At 31.1% G+C, this 22,476-nt stretch overlaps 1 protein-coding gene across 1 annotated transcript; it reads left to right on the plus strand.

Moving 5' to 3' along the window:
* Positions 1 to 228: 228 nt before the first annotated feature.
* LOC105323119 (mucin-3A-like) lies at positions 229 to 17,638 on the plus strand. Its single transcript, XM_011422084.3, has 4 exons — positions 229 to 386; positions 1,292 to 1,750; positions 16,029 to 16,263; positions 16,481 to 17,638. Exons 1-4 carry the CDS (start codon positions 231 to 233, stop codon positions 16,933 to 16,935), a joined length of 1,305 nt encoding a protein of 434 aa, XP_011420386.3. The 5' UTR covers positions 229 to 230; the 3' UTR covers positions 16,936 to 17,638.
* The last annotated feature ends 4,838 nt before the right edge of the window (positions 17,639 to 22,476 follow it).

Below are 22,476 nucleotides of genomic sequence, written 5' to 3' on the forward strand. Positions count from 1 at the left end.
ATCAAATTAGTAATTCATTAATATTTGAAGACTCTTTCTGATGCAGGCCCAGTCCCTGAAATATGTTTATTTATTGCGTTTTAATAGTTCCCATCAAAGTATTTTAAAAAAGCAAGTTTCAAAACTTTATTCATTTATTCAATAATTGGCTCGGAATCGATTGGAAATACATCGCGCGCATATCATATCAAATCTTGACAAGTGTATTCATATCTGTGAAATCTTTCAACATGAATGTTTGGCAAATTTTTCTCCTCTATTTTCTCAAGTTTGGTACTTTGGACGGTTCTTTATTTTATCAACAATTATACATGTTGGGAATGGAATGTGGAAATAGTATCACGAGTCACATTATTTCAGGGAGCACTAGAATTGTCAAATCTAGGGTAAGTCTCAAAATCACTGAGAAGGATAGTATTCAAGAGTAGATGAGATGGCGATTTCACAATAATATTAAGTAAGATAACTCACTATGGCGATTCTTAAAATCGGCGCAGTAATTAAACAAAATTGAGTAATCTTTAAATTTTCATTATGAACGAAAAAGTTTCTTTAATTTTCCTCTAATATTGGGGGCAAGTCCAGAAAACACTTTGCCGGATAATTTTGCCAGTGCCATGGTGGCATTTTTGCACCCGTCGAAGCTGCTTATATCGAAAAATTCAAATAAACCACATTATAGATCATTGCTTAAAGAGTTTACAACCACCTTTGTTAATATCGTAACTCACATGTTAGGTGAGATATTAACCTTTTAGAAATAAATTCTTACAGGAAAATAATTTTTCCCACAGGAAAAACAGTAAACCTACAGGAAATTTGAAATTTTCTATCGGAATACAAGAACTTCCTACAAGAATTTCAATTCCGACAGGATTTGATAAAATCCGATAGGAGATATTAGTTTTCTATAGGAAAGGCGTCTGTCTGAATCAAAGTTCCACAGGAAATACCATTCTCTTACGGGAAATATATATCCTCTAGGATTTTTAGAAAATCCTATAGGGTTTTCAATATTTCCTGTAGGAGAATCATTTCTTCTATGGGAATTATAATTTCCCTTTGGGTTATTTATTTTTAAAGGTCAATATCTCACCTGTCAGGTGAAACACACTAAACACAAAGTGGTTATATACTTTCTAGACAATTGTCTATCATATTGTATGTATGAATTTTTCCGAAATTTCCTCTAAAGCAGGTGCAAAAATGCCACCTTGGCACTGGCATAATTATCCGCCACTGTGTTAAAGGTAAAACTTGCGTTTATTATTTTATTATATGCACTTTGTAGATAGAATGTGCAGCTCATTGCTTGATAACAACAAGCTGTGGAACCATTTTGTTTGACAGTAAGATCGAGTACGGACAGAAGGGTTCATGCACTCTGGTCACCGAGGCGTCGACAGGAAATCCGTACGTATTAGAGAGCAACTCGTCCGTGTGCTTCATGAAGAAAGTGTCTGTAGAAACCACTCAATCAAGACCCACTGAAGCAGCAACCACACCGACAACACTTAATACATCGACAACAATGTTAACGACACCGACAACAACTTCACTGACAACAACTACGACTACAACAACGACACTGGCAACATCAACACCGGCAGCAACTACGACTACACTGTCACCAACGACACCGGCACCAACGACACAGGCACCAACGACACCGGCGCCACCACAATCAGCAACAACTACGACTACACCGGCACAAACGACAACTACAACAACGTCAACGTCTATGGGAGAGGTATTTTTTATGTTGGATTTTACACTGTAATTAGCTGATAGATATTTTACGGGATCTAAACGATTGCTTCTATAACAACATATTTTAAACATTTTTTTATCTCAATTTGACAAGTATTCGTCTAAGAGGGTTGTAAGGAAATTGTTGAGACAAACCGGATGTTGTCTTTTCTAAGTTACGGATATGAGTGAAAATCGCATTGACGTTAAACGAACAGCAATAATTAATTCAAGAAAGTAATATGTAGAATTATGTATTTTGCTTTTTACGGTACATATTCTTAAACTTAAAGTGAAAAGGGGTGTATATTTTAAAAGAAACAGTCAAATCCTTTTGTTATAACAAGATTTTGACATATTGTAAATCTCATCTTAACAAGTTACATGTACATGCATTTCTATTATGAGTAAAAACACATAACTATTTTGAGATACAAGTCACTATATAACAAAATGTTGCTTATTGGTGATAAAAGAGTAAACTCTATATTATTCATGAATTATACTTGCATTGACGTATATAATTTTCCCCTAATACTAACTTTTGGGTATACAAGTAAAGTATCCCGAATTAATGATGAAATCAAAATTAAAAGGCTTCCTTATTGTCAAGAATTATTTCTCGAACAATAAATATATCAAATCTTAAATTCAAAAATACGTTGCTTGAAGTCAACACATTTTTTTTCCGTTTCACTAAAAAAAAGAATACATAAAAATTCACATAAAATAAGTATTAATGTAAATAAAATCAGTTATTGTCAAAGTGAATTAACAATATTCTCTCAAACACGTGTTATGTTCATGAGAGTCCCAACCAGATCACCAACATTACCGTCAGTTTAGGCATGCCTTTTACAACATACACCATAGCATAGCATTGCATTCAAATCTCATACAATAACATTAGAATCTCAGACAATATAGCATACAATTTCATAGATTCTCATTTGTTTTGTTTACATGTATCATATCATATTATAGCATACTATAGCATAAACAGTCATGGTTTAACTCGATTTGAAATGCTTTTATTTTACAGAATAGATAATCACATTTCATATAGGTGGTAAATATTGCCTTATTTTCTGTTCACTTTGAAATATGTGGAAATATTCTGTATACCGTGGCGTTTTTTTTTTCTTTTTTAACAAATCTTAAAGCATACCATAGCATTAAGCTCTTTATTTTAATTTCTGGTAGCATACAAATATCATAGCATTGCATTAAATCTCATAGCATACCATTGAGATCGCATACCATACCATAGCATAAAATTATACAAGATTTGCATAAAATGTCTGTACATAAAAGCCAATATTAGTCTCTTCTCTGTTTTGTGCATCATATTTCCAAAACGATTCTTTGTTATTCCATCGAATAGAATATTTGTGTTTCGAGGAACCCTGAATCGAAATATTAAAAGGGCTCAATGGCTGTGGCCATTTTTAGACTCTTTAAATCTTCTTATGAAAAAGAGCGCTGTATAAAGATATAGGAAACTGATAAATTTTAAAGCTAAAATTTAAGATTTAGACAGATCTAGTGGTTCATTAACTGACACCTAACCTTCTTAAGAACTCTGTGTAAGGTTTTACACTATATTTCAGTCCCATCCTACACGGTTATTACAGATGCAGTTGTATTTAATTTTACATAAAATGTCTATTGAAACTTTTGCTTATGTAAAGAAAATCGTTAACAAGAACTACATGTGATTTCTTCTTTACCTTATCAACGATTTTAGAAATAAACTTTTTGATTATTATCTATTTCTGATATATTACTACAGGCAGGTACTCTTTACACAATTGCTCTGAAAAAATATAGTTTTACAGTATGCCTGATCAGCTTATACACATTACAACACAGTTTTAGGATATCGATGCGTATGTAATACGTAAAACAGAATAAACATAGTATTATTTTTTTAATAAACATAACTTTTATTCAGAAATGTGAATAAGATAAATTCATTTTCCGTAGCTACCTGACTCCTTAGTCTTTTTCACGAAAATATTTGTCATTCTTTAATTGACAATTTTTTCACCAATGAATATTGCTCATATTATTACAACAATTATATTACTTTCATGATTATTGTTCCTTAAGTATGACAAAATCTCCTCTGAGAGAGAATGTTCATTATTCATCGTGTATGAATGTGGTGTTCTTTTCTTTTCTTTTTAAAGTTACGAAATAGTTATGCAACACGTGCACGGCTTTCTGTTCGCACTAGCGAGACCTGTGCTATATGTTGCGAATGCAAATGTGAAGTTTCGATAAAATACGGTTTAGAAATGGTGCATAAATTTTGTAAATCAATTTTTTTTTTGAAAAATAGAACTATAGAAATTGCTCTAGAGTATTATTTATGTTAAAGTAACAAGTACAGTTTACAGATTTCTAACCCAGCGTCATTTTCCTTGCCTTATATAGACGAGAGAAGAGATGTACATGTAACTGTTTCCTTTTCGCGTCGGATGACAATAATTTTCTCGGGGTGCCAATTTTAGCTGTTACCTTCCCAAAAAGTCACTATTTATAAAGTGTCATTGTAAGCTAGTGTGCTTGCTAAGGATAAGAAAAACTACCAACTGCGATTTCCTAACAAGTTGGGTTTTTTAACTTCAAATGAAGCTGAGCAGAGTGAAAATTAAAGTAATTTCAAAGTCAGATACCTTGGATATGGCTAACACATTTGATTGATAGCGCCCATGAGAAAAGGGTTTTATGGCATTTTTGAAAACAATAGAGAAATAATATCACAAACATTGACGTTATTTCATGACGTCGTCCGAAAAAGTAGAAAGCATAAAGAGCATTATTTTCACAATGAGAAGTATTCTTTACCATTTTTTTTTTAATTCAACACGTTATTTGGCTTAACTCTTTTTTTTTTGGTTTAACTCTTTAAGATTTATTGACAAATTCATTTTGTTTTCAAAAATGTTCTCTCATTTTGTGCCAGATTTATCAAAATATGCTAGTTCAAATATCAGCTATATTTTGAAGAACTGTTGAAGAAATATTTTATTATTATATATTGGTGTACGTGCAAATGTGTACGTGTTTTTTTCTGCTACATCATATAGATATGCATGAAAAGAAAGGGCAAAGTTATTCGAATTATCGAATAGTGTATGATAATAAAAAAAGAAAATTCTGGGAATGAAAATTATTATATTTTTTTTAGCAATGATTGTTCATGTCATTGTTTTCAACAATATACAATGAATAGACTTTAGTGTACGTTGCGCACACTATTCTGTCCCTTAATACTTTAATCATTATATAATGTACTAGTATAACTGAACAATAAAATTAACATGAAAACTATATGGTTGATCTAGGTCAAAAGCACACCGTAATGAAAATGAAAAAAAAAATGGATACATTGTAAGTTTTGATTAAAACGCCGTATGTTTACATGTAAAAACACAATGTTCAAAATTGGCTTTCAATCTGAATTTAAGTACATGTACAACAATCCCTTTATTTTGGCAGTGTGTATAAACGGTGTAAAAAAAACTGAGCTTTAATATATTTGCTTATTTATGGTCATCGAAGCAGTGTGGCAACGCTTTTTGAAAAAAAAATACGCACTTTGAAATTTGTTTTCAAAGTACGTTAAATATGTGACCAAAACAACGCACTTTGAATATTTTTAAAAGTGTGTTAGATTTGCGACGAAGTTAATCCACTTTGAAAACAAAATTCAAAGTGCGTTATGAAGGTACATCAGTATTTTTTAGTATCGAGGCTGTTAACACATTTTGAAAAATATGTATTAATTACAAATTCTGTAATTGAATTTCTAATTTATTGATAGTATTACGTTTTGTTAACACTAGTGAATCTATTTTACCGTTTTTGAGAACGAGGATGGGGGTTAATCAAAGATGCAGGTCAATTTCCAGTGTATCATTTAATTGTTTATAGAAAGAAGGTCCCCTACCCCTAATTTTTCCTTCCAAAACATATGATATTTAGCAACGTGAAGTAAACGTTTGTTAACGTAAATATTGAAAAAAAAAATAATTTATCCAATATAGTGTATTAAAGAATCTATTAGTTTTTCAACATAAACTTTCTTTTCATATTCTAATCAAATAAATCACTTCAATATAAAATGTATATATTAACACTGTGCCGGATAATTATGCCAGTGTCAAGGTGGCATTTTTGCACCCGCTTAAGCTGCATATATCGAAAAATTCAAATATGCCATATGATAGACCATTGCTTAAAGAGTTAACAACCACCTTTGTTATCAGTGTATCTCACCTGTCAAGTAAGATATTTACCTTTCAAAAATAAATCCCTATAGGAAAATAATATTTCCCATAGGAAAATCAATATTCCTATAGGTAATTTGAAATTTCCTATCGGAATACAAGAACTTCCTATAGGAATTTTAATTCCGATAGGTTTTGATAAAATCCGATAGGAAAACTTAATATCCTATAGGAAAACTATATGTCTGTATCAAATTCCTACAGGAATTACCATTCTCCTATAGGAAATATAATTCCTACAGGACTTATAAAAAATCCTATAGGACTGTCAATATTTCCTGTAGGAGAGTCAATTCTCCTATGGGAATTATCATTTTCCGATGGGATATTAATTTTTAAAGGTAAATATCTCACCTGTCCGGTGAAACACACTAAAAACAAAAGTGGTTATACACTCTCTAGACAATGGTCTATCATTTGGTATACATGGGTTTTTCTGAAACTGCATCTTAAGCAGGTGCAAAAATGCCACCTTGGCACTGGCATAATTATCCGGCACAGTGTTTATTATATAATAATATTTTCCTAGAACAACTCTTTTAAATGATCATATTGTTTTTGATAAACATACACAGTTCAATATTTAGTTTTGTGTGGACAAACTGTGGATTTCTATTTTAAGCTTATGTCTAACCCCTGATATGAAAACTATGATTATTTTGCCCACATTCACTCAGAACATGTTTCAAAACTTCTAGGCTTAGCAATGCACTCAATGCTGATAGACCTTCTATGATTGTGTTATGCTGTAATATGTTATGAACCCATTCATTTTGGTAAAAAGAAAGAAGTTTTAAAGATAAAAAAGTACTAGTTTGTAACTGAAATATTATATCATATGAAAATGCATCGTAATTGGTACAATTTCAAGATTTTCAATCTTATACATGTATTTTATTTCTTTAGCAAATACTTTTTCATAAGTTGCCAGTGGTATTTTGTACATATAAAATTGACTTTATGAATTTGACTTCGTTCAAACTGTAGAGTCTAAGCTGTATTGAAATGCAACACTGCTTTTAAATTGCTTTAATATCAATATTTCATAATTATGAAGGAAATCACAAAATCCAAAGAAAACATGTAAAATTGTCAATGTCTTGAATTTTTTTTTCGCACACAGTCTTCCAATATACAAGAAAGTTTTTTTTTTAATTATTTAAAATTCTGAGAATTGTTTCATTACGGTCATTTGCATCATGTGATCATTTAATTGATTTACACGGACTAGTACAATTAAAATTATTTTTTTTAAAAGAAAACACATTTTTGTTTTACTTAGAATTAAGGGAATTTTTTATTGCAATTTCCAGCATCAATTTTGATTGATCAACTTAGAATGGTACATTATAAATAAATATTTTATACAGAAAAACATACTGCGTTTTCCTCAAAATTCAGAGAACTCTTTTATTGCAAATCCCTAGACCAATTTTGATTGATTTACACGGAGTTTTACATTATTAAATGAATATTTTATACAGAAAACACATTTCATTTTTACTTAAAATTCAGAGAACTCTTTAATTGTAACTCCCTGCAGCATTATAGATTGATTTACACGCAATGATACTTTATGAAATGAATATTTGATACAAAAAATATTGCGTTTCACTTTAACTTCTGGAATTTTTAATTGCAACCTCCTGCAACAACTTTTATGATTTCATGTAAAAGTACAAAGGTAAAAATTTAGAAAATATTTATTGCAATTATCTGCATTTTTTTTATACATGGAATAGACTTCGTTCGTTGAAATCATCATTTCTTAATCTTCCATCGATTGAGGTTCATTTTGATTAATTTTCACAAGCAAGCACAATTTTAAGTTGATATTATTTTATATATTAGATATTTACAAGCAATCAAACGAAGCTGTGCTAATTAGTCACCCCTATTATATGTACTTTTTCTAGTACGACATAAAGATACTCGAGGGCCATTTATCAGCTATATGAGTGAAACTGGCAATTAATCATATATGTATTTTTTTAAATCAATATTTTATGATTTACTTATGTACTTTACACAGTACCGTATGAGTCAGCTATATTGTTATATAATTGATCAAGTTACAAGGGCTCTGTACTGTATGTACTAATAAGACATCAGTGCGTAACTAATTTATAAAAACAATTTTTCTTCTGTAATTCTCATTGATTGCCAAAAATCACTTGACATTCTGTCCTTGGAAAATAAGTCTTTACCTCCAATTGACCTTGATCGTTTGTCCTTGATGGAAATCTGAATTTAGCTGATGTACTGCAATTACTATTTATTTCAAATATAATTGTCTAACTGGGTGCTTGATTATATAACTATTATGGACATCATTGTACAATAAATATCTGACTATTAGGACCCATGCCAAGTTATATCGACCGAAGACACAGAAAAGAGATATCGACTTCACAAGTTCAGTCTACATGTATATCGCTTCAAACAATATCACTTGATATGGGTCCTTTAAACCATATAGCAACCTAAATATGAGTCTATAATTTAACAATCTACATAGTGTTGTAGTTTACATTTATTGCAGTTCAAAATCACAGTCACTTTTGTATTAAATTGTTTTGACGTTGCATGTGATTATAATACTAGTAATCCCATTTTTTCCTCTTGAAATCTTCAACTAAAAACGGAGAAAACCTCAAGTTAGAACTGGTTTATAGCCATACAATTTCATATTTGACAACTTTGAAATGTGATTTATTTACTTCTGTAAAAATCTTAAAATGTGCACAAACACAATAACCGCCCTTTTCTCATGAACGCAATCATATCCATTCTTGTTTACAGCAGGGGTCATTTTTAACATGAAAAAAAAAATGACCCATCATTTATCTTCAAAAAAAATATTCTACAGATGGGGGGGGGGGGGGGGGAGGGGTCATTATTCTACGTCGAAAAATGACCCCGGTCATTATCATATGGGGGTCATTATTCGTTTTTACAACAGCCCAAATATACACTCGGTGATTGAAAACTGTAACTTCTGCTTATAAAGTGTCTGTTGACCTAAAGTTGTTTATAAAATAAATAATGAACACAATAAATGAGAAATTGAATATATTTTAGTATATTTTATGCTTACTGTTTCTTTGTAAGGTATTTTTAAGATATAGGAGCACTGGTACGCATTAATATGACGTTGCGATACGTTTGCATTTTCTCCCGATCATTTGATACAGGCAAGTTTTTCAACTTACTGAGTAATGGGAATTGGGTTACAAAATCGTCGCAATGCATATAGCCAACGCTTGTCTGCTTTTAAACGTCATGTTGTGCTAAAGATAGAATTGGGCAATTCCATATTGGACGTACTTCCTATCAAAATAAACAATAAAATCAAGCATAATTTTGTAAATGAACTTTCCCCAAAAAGATACTTTCCAGCGTAGTGCAATGGGTGAGAACATTAACTATTAATATGTAAGTCATCAGATTAAATTCCGAAGCGGTTCTCATTATTTTAACGTAAACTTTTCCAAAAAAAACAAAACATATTTTTGGTCAAATAGTTTAAAATTCTAAACCGGTGAAAGTATTTTGATTATGTATTTTTATCTACGTTTATATCGACATGTGTACTATACCAACTTAAAACGGCTTTAAAGTAAATCCAACCTCCTGTGACGTCATACATTTTACATAAACCATAAATTCATTAAAATTCTTGCAAGTAGATTTGTAATTTCTATGTTATGATAGGTGCACATCAAAAACTCAAATCATTGTTTACTTGGAGATATTTAATAAGCGTTTTTCATCCTTATATTCGACATAATTCAATAATGACAAAGGGAAATAACTCTTTTCTACTTTTCTCTAAGTTATATATCTAAATACTATAATTTTTCTAATGTAAACAAGTTTTTTCTTTTTTTTAATTAATTTTGGTTTTCTGGCAAAGTAAGCAATAAAATTTAATTAGACAAACAAGTCTCCAGCCACTTATATTTAGTTTTTAAACAAAAAAAAGTGTGATTTTCAGATGATAATCTCAGCCTTTGGTTTTTATTACCTTACATCTTAAATAGTATGGATACATATATATTGTATTTATTTTTTGATGAAATTCAAGTCCAATAAGTTAAAAAAAATTAAAGTTTTTAACTTTGAACCCATGATTTTATAGGTACGGAGTTACCTTAATAAATTAAAATTAATTTTTAATCATGTTTTAAACTGAAATGCATAATTAACGCATTTCTGCAGAATTGTATTCACATATTCTGAGCCTTAAATAAGACAAAGCATGCGACAGGGAACAATTATGAGATTTGAACACGCCACATATTTGTTTCTGACCGGAACCACTGATCCATATTGCCTAGTATCTACAAGGTTCTACGACATTTCCTTTCTGTTATTGTTATGGTTCATGTTAACACGAAGGATTCGCCTAAGATTTGAAGAGCCAATTTCAAGATTGCCGACTTTTTTTTATCTCGAATGTTTGTTGGTCATTCTCGTATACTGCCGTATATTTACATTATTAAGGAAGGAATCTTTTCTGGTTTTCGACTTGTCAAACGTAAAATTGATTAATTGTTCATTAAATCAAGATGAAAGGAAATTAAAATAGAACATTTTTCTTTCTTTTTTATCATCATACAACTTGGCATAGAAAAAGTAATCAAAGTTTACAATCTAACAGGGACTATATTTTTGGCGTAATATTGGCGTAGGAAAATATCACATGTTGCACAATTCAGAATTGCTGCAGATTAATGAGTCTGATTTAGCATTTTAAAAACAATAACATTAATGTTAGATTTTTTTCACTAATGTAAACTAATGATATGATACTTGGGTTTCAGAATATGTTTTTAAAATATGATTTGCCTATCAAACTACATTTTTATAGGCTTTTTAAAGCGCCCATTCTATACACTGATTTTTGTGAAAAAATCACTAAAATCAGTTTTTCTCTCTTATAAAATGGTCAATATATTAGTTTTTCTGTCAATTTATATCTTTTTATAAAGTCTTCATTTTACATAAAAATCATAAATATTTTATTATTTGAAGCATAAAAAAAAAAAAATTCTTCCAAATTTAAGAAAATTAGAGGAAATGCGGGCTAAGCAATATCAATTTTAGTGTAAATATTTATTCCGATTTAGTAGTATAAGCTGATAGACATTCTGATATTCTATCATTTCATTGAAGAATAGAATATTCAAATCTTAAACAAATGTCTACAGAACTACAAAGATCCACACTTATTTTTATCATCTTTTACGTTGAGGAAAAAGGTAGTGACCTTGACCTGACCTTTATGCAAAAACGAAAAGGTCAAATTTGATAAAACTGATAGAATCATTTGGTAATATGATCCGTTTGACTGTGTCAAAATTTCATGAATTTCTTATTATAAGAAATATGTTTGATAACGAGAAGACTCCTTCCTTAAGAAATTGTTTCTATGCCAAGCTGAATCTAATGATCAAATTATAGATAGGTGAATTTAGATTGTTCAAGAAAATTATATTTTTGAACTATGTTCTGGTATTCGGAAGGTGAGCGTTGCCATAACTATGCTCGGATGATCGACTGTATAATAAATGAACTTTTGTAGGAGTACGTAATTAGAATTTACAGAAAAGAAAAAGTAAAAATTGCCTCGAAGTGCCAACAATTGCAATTATCCTTTATATCCTTAGAGTAAATGTAAACTGAGCAGTATTTTGTAGGGAAAATAAAACTATCAGGGGGTGCATTATGACTTCTTCAAATAGATTTAAAATAAATCTTTTTACAATACTATTTACATGTATATATTGAAACTTCTGTCACAAGCAAATATTTCTAACTGGTATAGAGATATTTGGAGAAGCATTTGTTTGGTCACTGATCTGAGGTAAGGTTTAAAAACAATGAGGATTGTCGTAATGCCATTTTGAATTGTACGTCCATTAAATTTGAAATAAAGATTTATAATTATTCATTCTGTTACCCCTTTTCTCAACAATTAACATTAATGCATTGAATTCGATTTTTGCCATCGAGGAAATAATGTGAAGGACGCTACCTAATAAATAGAATATAATGAAAAGGAATTTAATATCGTTAATTTAATAATGCGATTTTGAATTGTGTTAAGGGCAATAGTATGTGATAGGATTGCATTTATGTATTACTTAACTTTCAGTCATATTATTAATACTTACTTTTATTGTCGATGATCAGATTTACGGGTAGATTTTTAGCAATGTTTTCCTCGATTATAGTCTCCCGCTTTCATGTCAGGCACTTGTACAAATGTACGTTTATAACATAAACAAAATGTAAAGACTACATGTATTCTGATTGGTTGTAATCATTTATTTTACATTCGGAAAGTTTCGTAGTTTTACATAATCATTTTTGGAAAACGCCAGTCCGAGCTATATTTACATTCAGTCATTTTGATTGGTTAAGAGAAACACACCCCCAGAGCGGTGTATTTAAAGTCAGGTGTTGCCTTAGTCCGGCAGTTGACGTGGAATCTTCTCTAAGGTTCGAGTCAACTCACTTTCCTGGGTAGATAGATGGGCCCCAGTCTCCGTTTCCTGTCTCGTTCATCGTTTTGTTCATAGTCTCGTTTATAGCTCGATTCTCCCTTCCGTTTCTTTTGTTCTAAATATAACTTGGGAAACCTGCCAGGTTAGTTGTGTATTTCATTCAGTCCGTGCGGGGTGGTATTTTAATTGGTTCGGTTACTTGGATTTAATATTAACTATAAGGTAGGGTTAATAATTTATCTATTTGGTTAGGACGGTGAATTTAATGTTAGTATTCCTAGATATTTTTCATTGTGAATATCATTTTCTGTGTGTCTCATTTCATGCTCATTATTAAATATATTGAAAACCTTTACACATTTTCCGTTTACATTGGAATTGGAATAAAGGTACTTGTTAATTTGAAGGAAACGTAAATATTTGACAGAGTGATTGAGCGTTGATATAAATTTCTAGAATCTTAACATTATTATGGAGTTTTGGATTTAGATTTAGAAAACAGACGGATTTGAGACTGACTTAACTTAAGCGACTAGATGGAACTCCTGGTATAAATTAAAGTTAAAACCACTATACGATTACAATTTAATAATGCGATTTTTAATTTTGTTAATCGTATAAAACAGGATAAAATACAAAAGAGCACAATATCACGCATGGTAAAACACACTGTCATGCTAACAAAAACTCATATATATATATATATATATATATATATATATATATATATATATATATATATATATATATATATATATATATATATATATATATATATATATATATATATATATATATATATATATATATATACGAAAAACATGCTTACTGTCTTGAAATATAAGCGATATTTCGGGGCGGGTAAGAATATGTAACAGAGGGCGAGCTGGATATACAATACACTTACATGTAATTCCTTAAAGCATTATTAAATGGAATACTAAACAATAAAAGGGTACCTGAAAAATATGAGGTGAAACGAGCTCAAAATATAATAATTAATAAATCAATATTTTAAACAGAAACATATTGTGTTTTTCTTCGAATTCAGAGAATTCTTTAAATTCAATCCTCTGCACCAATTTTGATTGATTTTCATGGAAAGTACATTATGAAATGAATATTTAATATTAAAGACAGAAACATACTTTTTGATTAATTAATCTTAAACTAGAGACTGTGTAATCACTTCATAGTGGTGGACGATTTCCGAATATTAAGATAAATTTAAGGTATCCCACTTCTCAATGTTGTTGTATCAAGAATTTCTTGAGAAGTATATCATTGAAATCTGTAGACAAAACATACTTGAAAAATACAAAGATAATGGGAGGTCAGTGTTCATACCTCTGAGCTATGGCCAATTTAATTTGACCTTTTTGCACATAAAATGCGATTTCAACCGGATTAGGATTTGTGTCAGTATTTTGGAGCAAGCAGACTATTTCCTTGAAATATCGTTTTTAATCATGCACAATAGTCACACTGAATAGAGGGATTACGAAAAATGCATAAATTTTTGTGTGACCTTTTTGCACTTAAAATCGACAATAAATTTTTTCTACTAGACAGACATATTTTTGTTAATAGCCGCTTACAAAATTTAGACGCTATCTGACGCTTTGCCGACATTAAAAGCATGAGAGAGAGAGAAAGAGAGAGAGAGAGAAATTGTTAGTCTTTACTACACAATATGCATAAAGACACACCAAAAGAGCCCAGCTTTCAGTATTTCAGTACTTTGATTATAATTGTTACAATTTAATTTGATTTGGAATAAAAATATATTGAATATCAAGAACTTTAAATGATCCAGTTTGCCTAGATATGTATTCAGTATCATTTTGACATAATAAAACATGGGGGTCAGTGATGTCAAATTTTAGATATATGGCTTTAAAGGTAATATTTTCGCAAAGTTTAACTTAAAAAAATTCAGACATTTTCTATATATTTGCATGAAATTATGCTAAACGTCTAACATTCTCTCAAAATTTAGTTTTCTACAAGTCACACAGGGCCTATAATTATATAAATTCATAATTAAATATAAAATTGCTTGTTTCTGTCATTTTCGTCTAAACCTTCCGCACAAGAAAATAGTTCCTTAAAAACTTGTTTGTTTCTTTAATTCAGATGGATTTTTTTTATGAATGTTGTACAATTATAAAATGATGATCTTTCTGTGAGGGCTGAATTGATAAAATCGTATTTATTTGAAATACATGTATAATGAACATCCGCGCAATGAAATCAAAACGTACGGAGAAAGATACCTTTAAAGTATCATAATTAATAAAATACACTTTTGAATTGCGGTTCGCGATTTGTTTCCAACAAAAGGTTTGCCGTGTTTTGTGATTCAATCTTTCATCTTTTGACTTGACTATATCGGACTGATATCTACAATGTACATGTATATAACTGCATGTCTGTCCGCCAATGTTCGTCTCTATATCTAAAAACGACATATATCCATGTATATATCATTTTGTCTATTTATTCAAAGATTTCCCGGCATCTATCAATCACAATTCTTGAAGTTTGAACATAATCTTTGATTAGGCATGCTATTTGGTGGGCTCTGTTTTAGTACCAAGAAGAAGTTACCTGTCTGTTAAATATCGACTTTGTTTATTTTATTAGTATATTCACATCAGAGCGGGGATATTTATACTGAGCATCGGCTCACAGATATATTGTATTATGTAAAATGTACTATAGTGGTACCCTTCGAAAGCCCAGTAGGCTCATTCAAAATACGAGATTCAAAATTCGAAATTCAAGATTCAATTTCTAAATTAACCAATCAAATCATGGATCTGAAACCTGTTACCTATCGACATCAAACTGTTCTTAATAAAGATCATTACTAACAAATAAATGTCCTAATAGCTCTTATATCATTAAGTGGCGTTGTATCATTAACAATGCACAACTGAGATTTTGCAAATTGCCCATCAAATATGCTATAATTAATATTATATAACAAATGGAATACAGAAATCCATAGTCAATTTAAAAAATGCCAGAGGAATGAAAATACAAAGTATCTTATTTTTTAACGTGATAATGTATTTGAAATATGGAATGCTTTAAATGTTTACCTTAAGTTGATATTAAATGATTACCGTTTTATGTTGTCTTTTATACACCGAAAGTCATTTCAGCAATCCGTGTAGTTTATAATTAATGATGCCCTCTACTGGATCAATTGGAAGATATGACGATGTGAAAATCAATTTTACCCCAAAAAGACCAATGATTAATAAATATTGGAGAAAGTCTTCACCTTTTATTTGACTGCATAATGATAAACGGATTCTAGCTTAAAAAAAAAAGGGAATTTGATTTTGCTTTCAAATAATAATTAAGAAGAAGGGTTTTGAAAAAGTATACATATTACGCTATGTGAAAATACATCTATTGTTTTTAATTAAAAATAACCTTCTTTTTTAATTAAACTCAGACCATCATTGATATAATAGACAACCTTTACAACATGTGCACCACGAACTCTCAAAACGATATAGCCATAGTTACTACCAATGGGGTTCATCTCTATGACGACGCCGCATCACTGACCACGGGGGCATGTAGGAATATGACTAATGCAGAGTTGTTCCAAGGATTCGTCTCCCTCCCTGATAAGAGCACGTGGAAAGCTCTGCTTACCTACTTCAATTATTATGACCTAATTACAGGTATGTTGTTTTGTTTAACTGCAGCAGCTGGCTAAAGGTTGAATAGTTTTCACATGCAACTGAAGCAATGCTTTCACAAATCAAATAAGTTTAAATGTATTTTAGAATCTATCTATCTATCTATCTATCTATCTATCTATCTATCTATCTATCTATCTATCTATCTATCTATCTATCTATCTATCTATCTATCTCATAATAGTTCTACATCTTTCAGATGCTGATCAAGTGTACCGATGGCTTAAAATCAATGGAAGTATTGTCCCAGTACCAGGGTACCCCAAAACCAAAAAGGCTTACATCGCAGATGCCGTTTTATATGTATACACAAACATCTTTAATGGTACTCAGTGGGTGGTTTACACACATTTAACCGGCGCCATGACCTTTTACTTCTTTGACGCGTCCACAATCTATTACTACCGCAACCAGCTGCCTCACGAAGGCAGTTTCTCTATTAGTGACACGACAAACATGGATAGATATGGGAAGCCATTAAACCTGTGGTACAATCTACCCAGCAATGTGGTTGGCGTCACCGGACAAGAAAACACCAATAACTTTACCGTCGTCGATGTTAACCTTAATGTGTATTCCTACCATTTACCCGACCCCTACAACGTCAACACTTCTCCGCCGGTGTGTGTCCTACAAGGACAGTTACGGTTGTGATCGGGTTGAAAGTAACTGTTGTTGAAATGTACTTTATTAAGGTTTTCCTACAGCTTAAATTTCATCCTAAACAAATAATAATTAGTTCTATGTATAATCTGCATTCTTTTATTATCATTTTATCACTTTAGGTGTGAGTGCTCGGCCTTCTGAAATTTTGATTCTATTTATCACCATCAATCAAAACAAATTTTGTTACTGTATTCTAAAAAGAGCATTCACATTACTGAAACAGACATCATTTAAATCAGTTGATGTTTGCAAAAATAGTTTGACAAGAAAATGAAAGGATGAAAATCATTATAGAAGACTAAGAGGTAAATGTGATATTATTACTGCAATATGGCGTTTTGAAAAAGTTAACAGCTCATAAAAAAGTATGCTGGTACACTGATTCATTGTGCTCGCTTATTTAAAAAAAGTGGGAGTTTCCGCATGCATAGCCTGCTTGTATGTCAATCATTGTTTGCTTTTTTATATAACGTAAAAATCGCTTTAATCGTGTCTGTGAATATTTTTATAGTGAGTGTAATAGAAATTATATGGAACATCGTTCTTTTCACTAAAGATGAACCAAAATTTTAATGAAAATCTATAGCACCATTTGTAAAGTGTTGAGCAATTATCCTCATGCATATCCTGAGTGAATTGATGGTTTACTATTTTATAAAGCTAATAAAAATCTCTTTTAAAGCGCTAAGCATAGCTACTTCCGCTGCATTAAATAACTGCCCCCTATGAGCAGAAATATCCATCTATAACTGGTTAGGGAACCAGTTTCGGGGGTTTACACAGCCGCATAGTTGCATGGGCTATTGTGAATATAAAGTTCGGGTTCCTTTAGAACCAAGCTAGGTTAGCGCTTTTCAGTACTATAAGTACTTTGATTTTATTACATTTTTCTGTGAATTCCTTGTAGCGAATGCGATAATAATTATATATGGAAAAAATTTATTGAATAATATAGCACTATTTATAATATTTTGAGCAAGAATCCGCATGGATAGCCTGATTGACATGCTTGTTTGCTATTTTATATCCTGTCAAAATCGCTTTTTCGTGTCTGTGAATTCTTTATAATGAGTGTAATAATAACTATATAGGAAACGTTGTAATTTTATTCATGGAAGATGATAGATTCACCAAAAATTCAGTTGAAAATCTACAGCAGAATTTGTAATATTTTGAACACTTGGTCATTTCGTTTACAGAACGGGCGACGCGGATCCATTATCCCGCACCCCCCCCCCCCCCCCCCCCCCCGCGGTCCATATTGCAACATGGTTTAAGACAAGTTTCTCAGGTTAACCCAAAAACCGCGAACACCGCAGTAGGGTCGTCAAGCAAGTTAACATCGCCGCGGTTTTAACCATCGATTGCAGGTGTTGAAAAGTATCAAACTGAAACGCGAGTTATCTCCGTCGACTAAATAAAATTGACTGCTACATGTGTACATGTAACTATGTATATCGTATAATAAATTAATGGAACCATCTGTAATAATTTGAACATTTGATATTTTTAATCTATGCACACTGCATAATTCAAATTAATGAAAAGTTCTTGCCGATCCAAGTCTAGCTGTGTGATCGACTTTCAACAAACATTAAGCCAGTTTGCTATCATATAAAAAACAGAAAGCGGCATTTGCATGTATTATATCGATTATATTTGTATTTTGTGTGTATTTTATGTTCTTAATATGCGTGTCCATGCACAAAGTTTTCTGTACACTACAAGTAGTATATTATCATACATGAAACAGCGCGCTAAACGCTAATCATGTTTGGATTTATGGCAATTTGCGGTCGCAATGACATTTTTCAGTTAGACATTAGAGTAAAGTTGATAATCCAGTTAAAAATCTAATGCATCCGTTTTTAATATTTTGAATACTTGATCGTGCAGTTTACATGTATTTCAGTAAATTCATAAACTCACAAATACTACTGAATTGTGTTTGTCTTGGCTTGATGAAGAAGGATATTCGTTGTTGAATATGAGATGACTTCCTCCCAAGGTAGTTACATGGAGCAATACTTTTGGAACACTGAGGAAACTTCACCATTAATTTTATAGTGTGGGAGGGGGGGGGGCTCCAAAAAAAAAGTATGTTTGGTCCCCATACATACACTATATATTAAGCACTCCACCCCTTAACGAAATACTGGCATCAATGCAAGTTTATTTGATTTCATATAATCGGTCTTCTGGGGAGATCCTACAACCGTATTTCTGTTAATTTTCGCGATGATATAATTTTTGCTTTTTTGCAATCCCTTTACTTTGCAAAATATTCAATACGCAGAAATTTTATCCGATATTGTTTGTTATTAGAAACTTTTTAAATTGCAAAAATGACTGACGTAAATAAATAAAAAAAATTACATTTTTCCATATAGTCGTACATTTTGTGACACGCGAAAAAAAACCCGGATATACGGTACAACATGTACATGTGTATACATATACAGTCCAACTTCTGTTATAAGTTTCACAAGCCAATTTTCTACTTAGTCTAATTTATTATCAAGGTTCTCCCTTTTACATTTATTTTACTTACAGGACGTTTGTTTACGAAAACGAAAATTATTTCTTATGTACAATGTAATGTCAACTTTCTCTGAGTTTAATTAATCTTTCTCTTCGCCAGAAATACTAGTAATCCGAGCAAAAGGTCAACTAACATTAATCATTACTTTGCATAACATTTACAAACGTTCTTTGAATAAATAAATTTGCATTAATTTATGCTTTTTGTCATTTTAAGACTGTTGTAATTATAAATATTCATGTTTGTAAATTTCATTGTAATTTATATTAATATCTATTGTAAAAATATTATGTTTTAAAAATGTTTTGAATAAAGAATAGTCAACAGGAAGCTGTACTTTTGTCTCTTCTGTTTATACAGAATGGGACACGGGCTACTCCGAATGTTGAGGAGATTTTGAAGTGTAACACTTCCCGCCAGGTGTGGGCATGGTGAAAAATGTAACATCCCGCGGATGAATAAAATAAATATCATAAAAATATTAAGTACGCGTTTTCTGAAGTCAAACAATACGCGTTGGTATTAAATACGCGCATGTGTGATCTGTCTTACACAAGTTTTGATTTTTTTACCATACGCGCGGGGGTATTTTACGCGGTTTTTAAGTTTGCCGTGCAGTTAGTGTAACCCCCCCCCCTCCTCTGCGCGTAAACAACCTCTTTACAGTATTACTCTGCATTAGTAGATTCGGTATTGAATCAACAATAAATGTGAACTAGTCAGAAATATAGTATTTATAATTTTAAAAATTAAAACAAAAACATGAACAAATACAAAAAACAACAACGACGTATCATCTTAATCGAATTCCACGGAGCAAGATCAAGCTTTGAATTGCTATTTGAATTCCCATTGGTAAAAGTTCGTGTGATACTAGTTACACCTAAAACATGTAACCAATTTCAAAAGTTTAAAAGTGATGAAATACCATGTTTCAATCTAAATGTAAAGGTTGTTGAAATAACATGATTCCGCTATAGATTTTAAATCACGTCTATTCTACTCTAGACTATTGCAATGTATTTCATCGTATAGGGTACACTTTTCTTTACAGAAATGTTTACTAAAACAATAACCATATATTTTTAATCACGTTGTCAACCACATGGACCACACTAATTAATTTCTTAGATTTTTTTTTTTGCTTCTCAATGATTCGAATTGCACGTGTTTTTAAAAGCATCACGTCTTGGAAAAGTGAAGGTAACTCTGAATGATGATTATTTTCCGCACGGAATATTCATGGACAGTTTTGAAAAAAGTGTATGGGTTACATGACTATTTATATATAAGCATCTGAAGAAACACCAAGAATATGTTAACATTTTTTTAAAAATGATAGCTTCGTCGAGCAAACCACCCTCCGATGTTATGGGACTCTTTATACAACATTATGATATTAATCTGGATAAAAGCATATTTTGTTTAAATATTATCACCCTATTTGCTTCAAAAAATCCGATTGAGGCAATAAAGTTGGTTTAAAGAGTTTCGAATGTGATTACAAAGAGTGAAACATTGGGATTTTTATTTGAATTCTAATATTCTTTTAAGGAATTGTATTGATGTAATAAATATAATTATTTGTTGTATTAAAAATAAAACTTTGCAACCAAAAACATTTACTCATACCTTCATTGGTAATGAAAAAATAAATAATCTGTCAATAATATTTACGTTTGGAGAGCTATTAGTATCAAACATTGCATATATCTTAAATGCTAATGATAGATTCGACTGTAATCGACATATGATATGTACATGTAAGACAGCTCAGATAAATTATGATACTCTCTCTCTCTTTCTCTCTCTCTCTCTCTCTCTCTCTCTCTCTCTGTGTGTGTGTTCATCCTCAATGCAACTATGTGAGAGAGAGAGAGAGAGAGTGAGAGAGAGAGAGAGAAATTTGCACCACTTTCACTATGCTATGTCGTTAGAGAATTTGCAGTTCATAATGCCATAACTATTTAACGATGTTGTCATACTTGTATTTGCATTATATCTCGAACTTGTTTCTATTTATTTATCAATGCAATTACAATTAAGAGGAAATCCATTCATTTAACCGAAAGGTGGTTATACATAACTGAAATGTAATCCGATGTGTCCTTTATAATTACAAAAATTTAGATAATTGGAAATCAAATTTTGTACATGACAAAATTGTCATCTACAAGTTTTTCCCAATAATCTAAACTTTTGTAAATGACACATGTCATAGCTCTGCCACCCACTTACCTTTCCATGCAGTTTATTGAACATTTCGTTGACTTATTGGCAGAGTTTCATCTTCTTACTTGTGTAATAGTAAAGTTTAGGGTGAGGGTAATAAACGCAACTAATGGTTATGAGAAAAATAAAGCGAGAATGAGATACAAATACAAACATGCAGATAAGTTCATCAAGTACTTGTATTTAACTCCTTTATTTCATAATCCACTTAATAAAGAAAACGTATCTAAATCCTAATTAGAATCCTTAAGTCATTACTACAGTTCTCAAAATCTATGATGTGAGTTTACGTCTGCATATCAAAAGTGATCGTAGGTACGTTAAGTTAGTGTCTATACACAAGCTACTAGTATATTGACGTTATTCTTCACACAGGACATGACATGGGCTTCTTTATACCAGTAATGAAAATAACTAGATGTTGTCTTTAGACAGCAAAATCAGGACCAAGTGTTTGCCCATAAATAATAATCTCTTGTTTCAGTTTTAGTCAAAAAGAAGGCCACGTGCAACTCTGGTACTTTCTAAAAATTATATTGTTTTACGAAGGATGAGATCCCATCCAGTATTAAACATGAGCGGCACTGTATATACAATTTGTTAAAATATTTGCATGTGAGTTTAAGATTTATCAAAATCGTAACATTTCATGTCATAAAAAGTATGTTCTATATAATTATTACAAACAAAATTAAACGATGTCCCCCCTTTCGGTAGTTTTCGGCACTAGATTTGTTTTCGTGTGCTGGATTCAG

This window comes from Magallana gigas, chromosome 9 (assembly GCF_963853765.1).
Source record: "Magallana gigas chromosome 9, xbMagGiga1.1, whole genome shotgun sequence".
NCBI lineage: Eukaryota > Metazoa > Mollusca > Bivalvia > Ostreida > Ostreidae > Magallana > Magallana gigas.

Excerpts from the sequence above, each read along its gene's own strand:
- LOC105323119 (XM_011422084.3), top strand. The coding sequence starts at position 231 with ATGAATGTTTGGCAAATTTTTCTCCTCTATTTTCTCAAGTTTGGTACT. Across the intron at positions 1,751-16,028 it reads CGTCAACGTCTATGGGAGAG|ACCATCATTGATATAATAGA; the intron begins GTATTTTTTATG and ends AATTAAACTCAG. Across the intron at positions 16,264-16,480 it reads TTATTATGACCTAATTACAG|ATGCTGATCAAGTGTACCGA; the intron begins GTATGTTGTTTT and ends TACATCTTTCAG.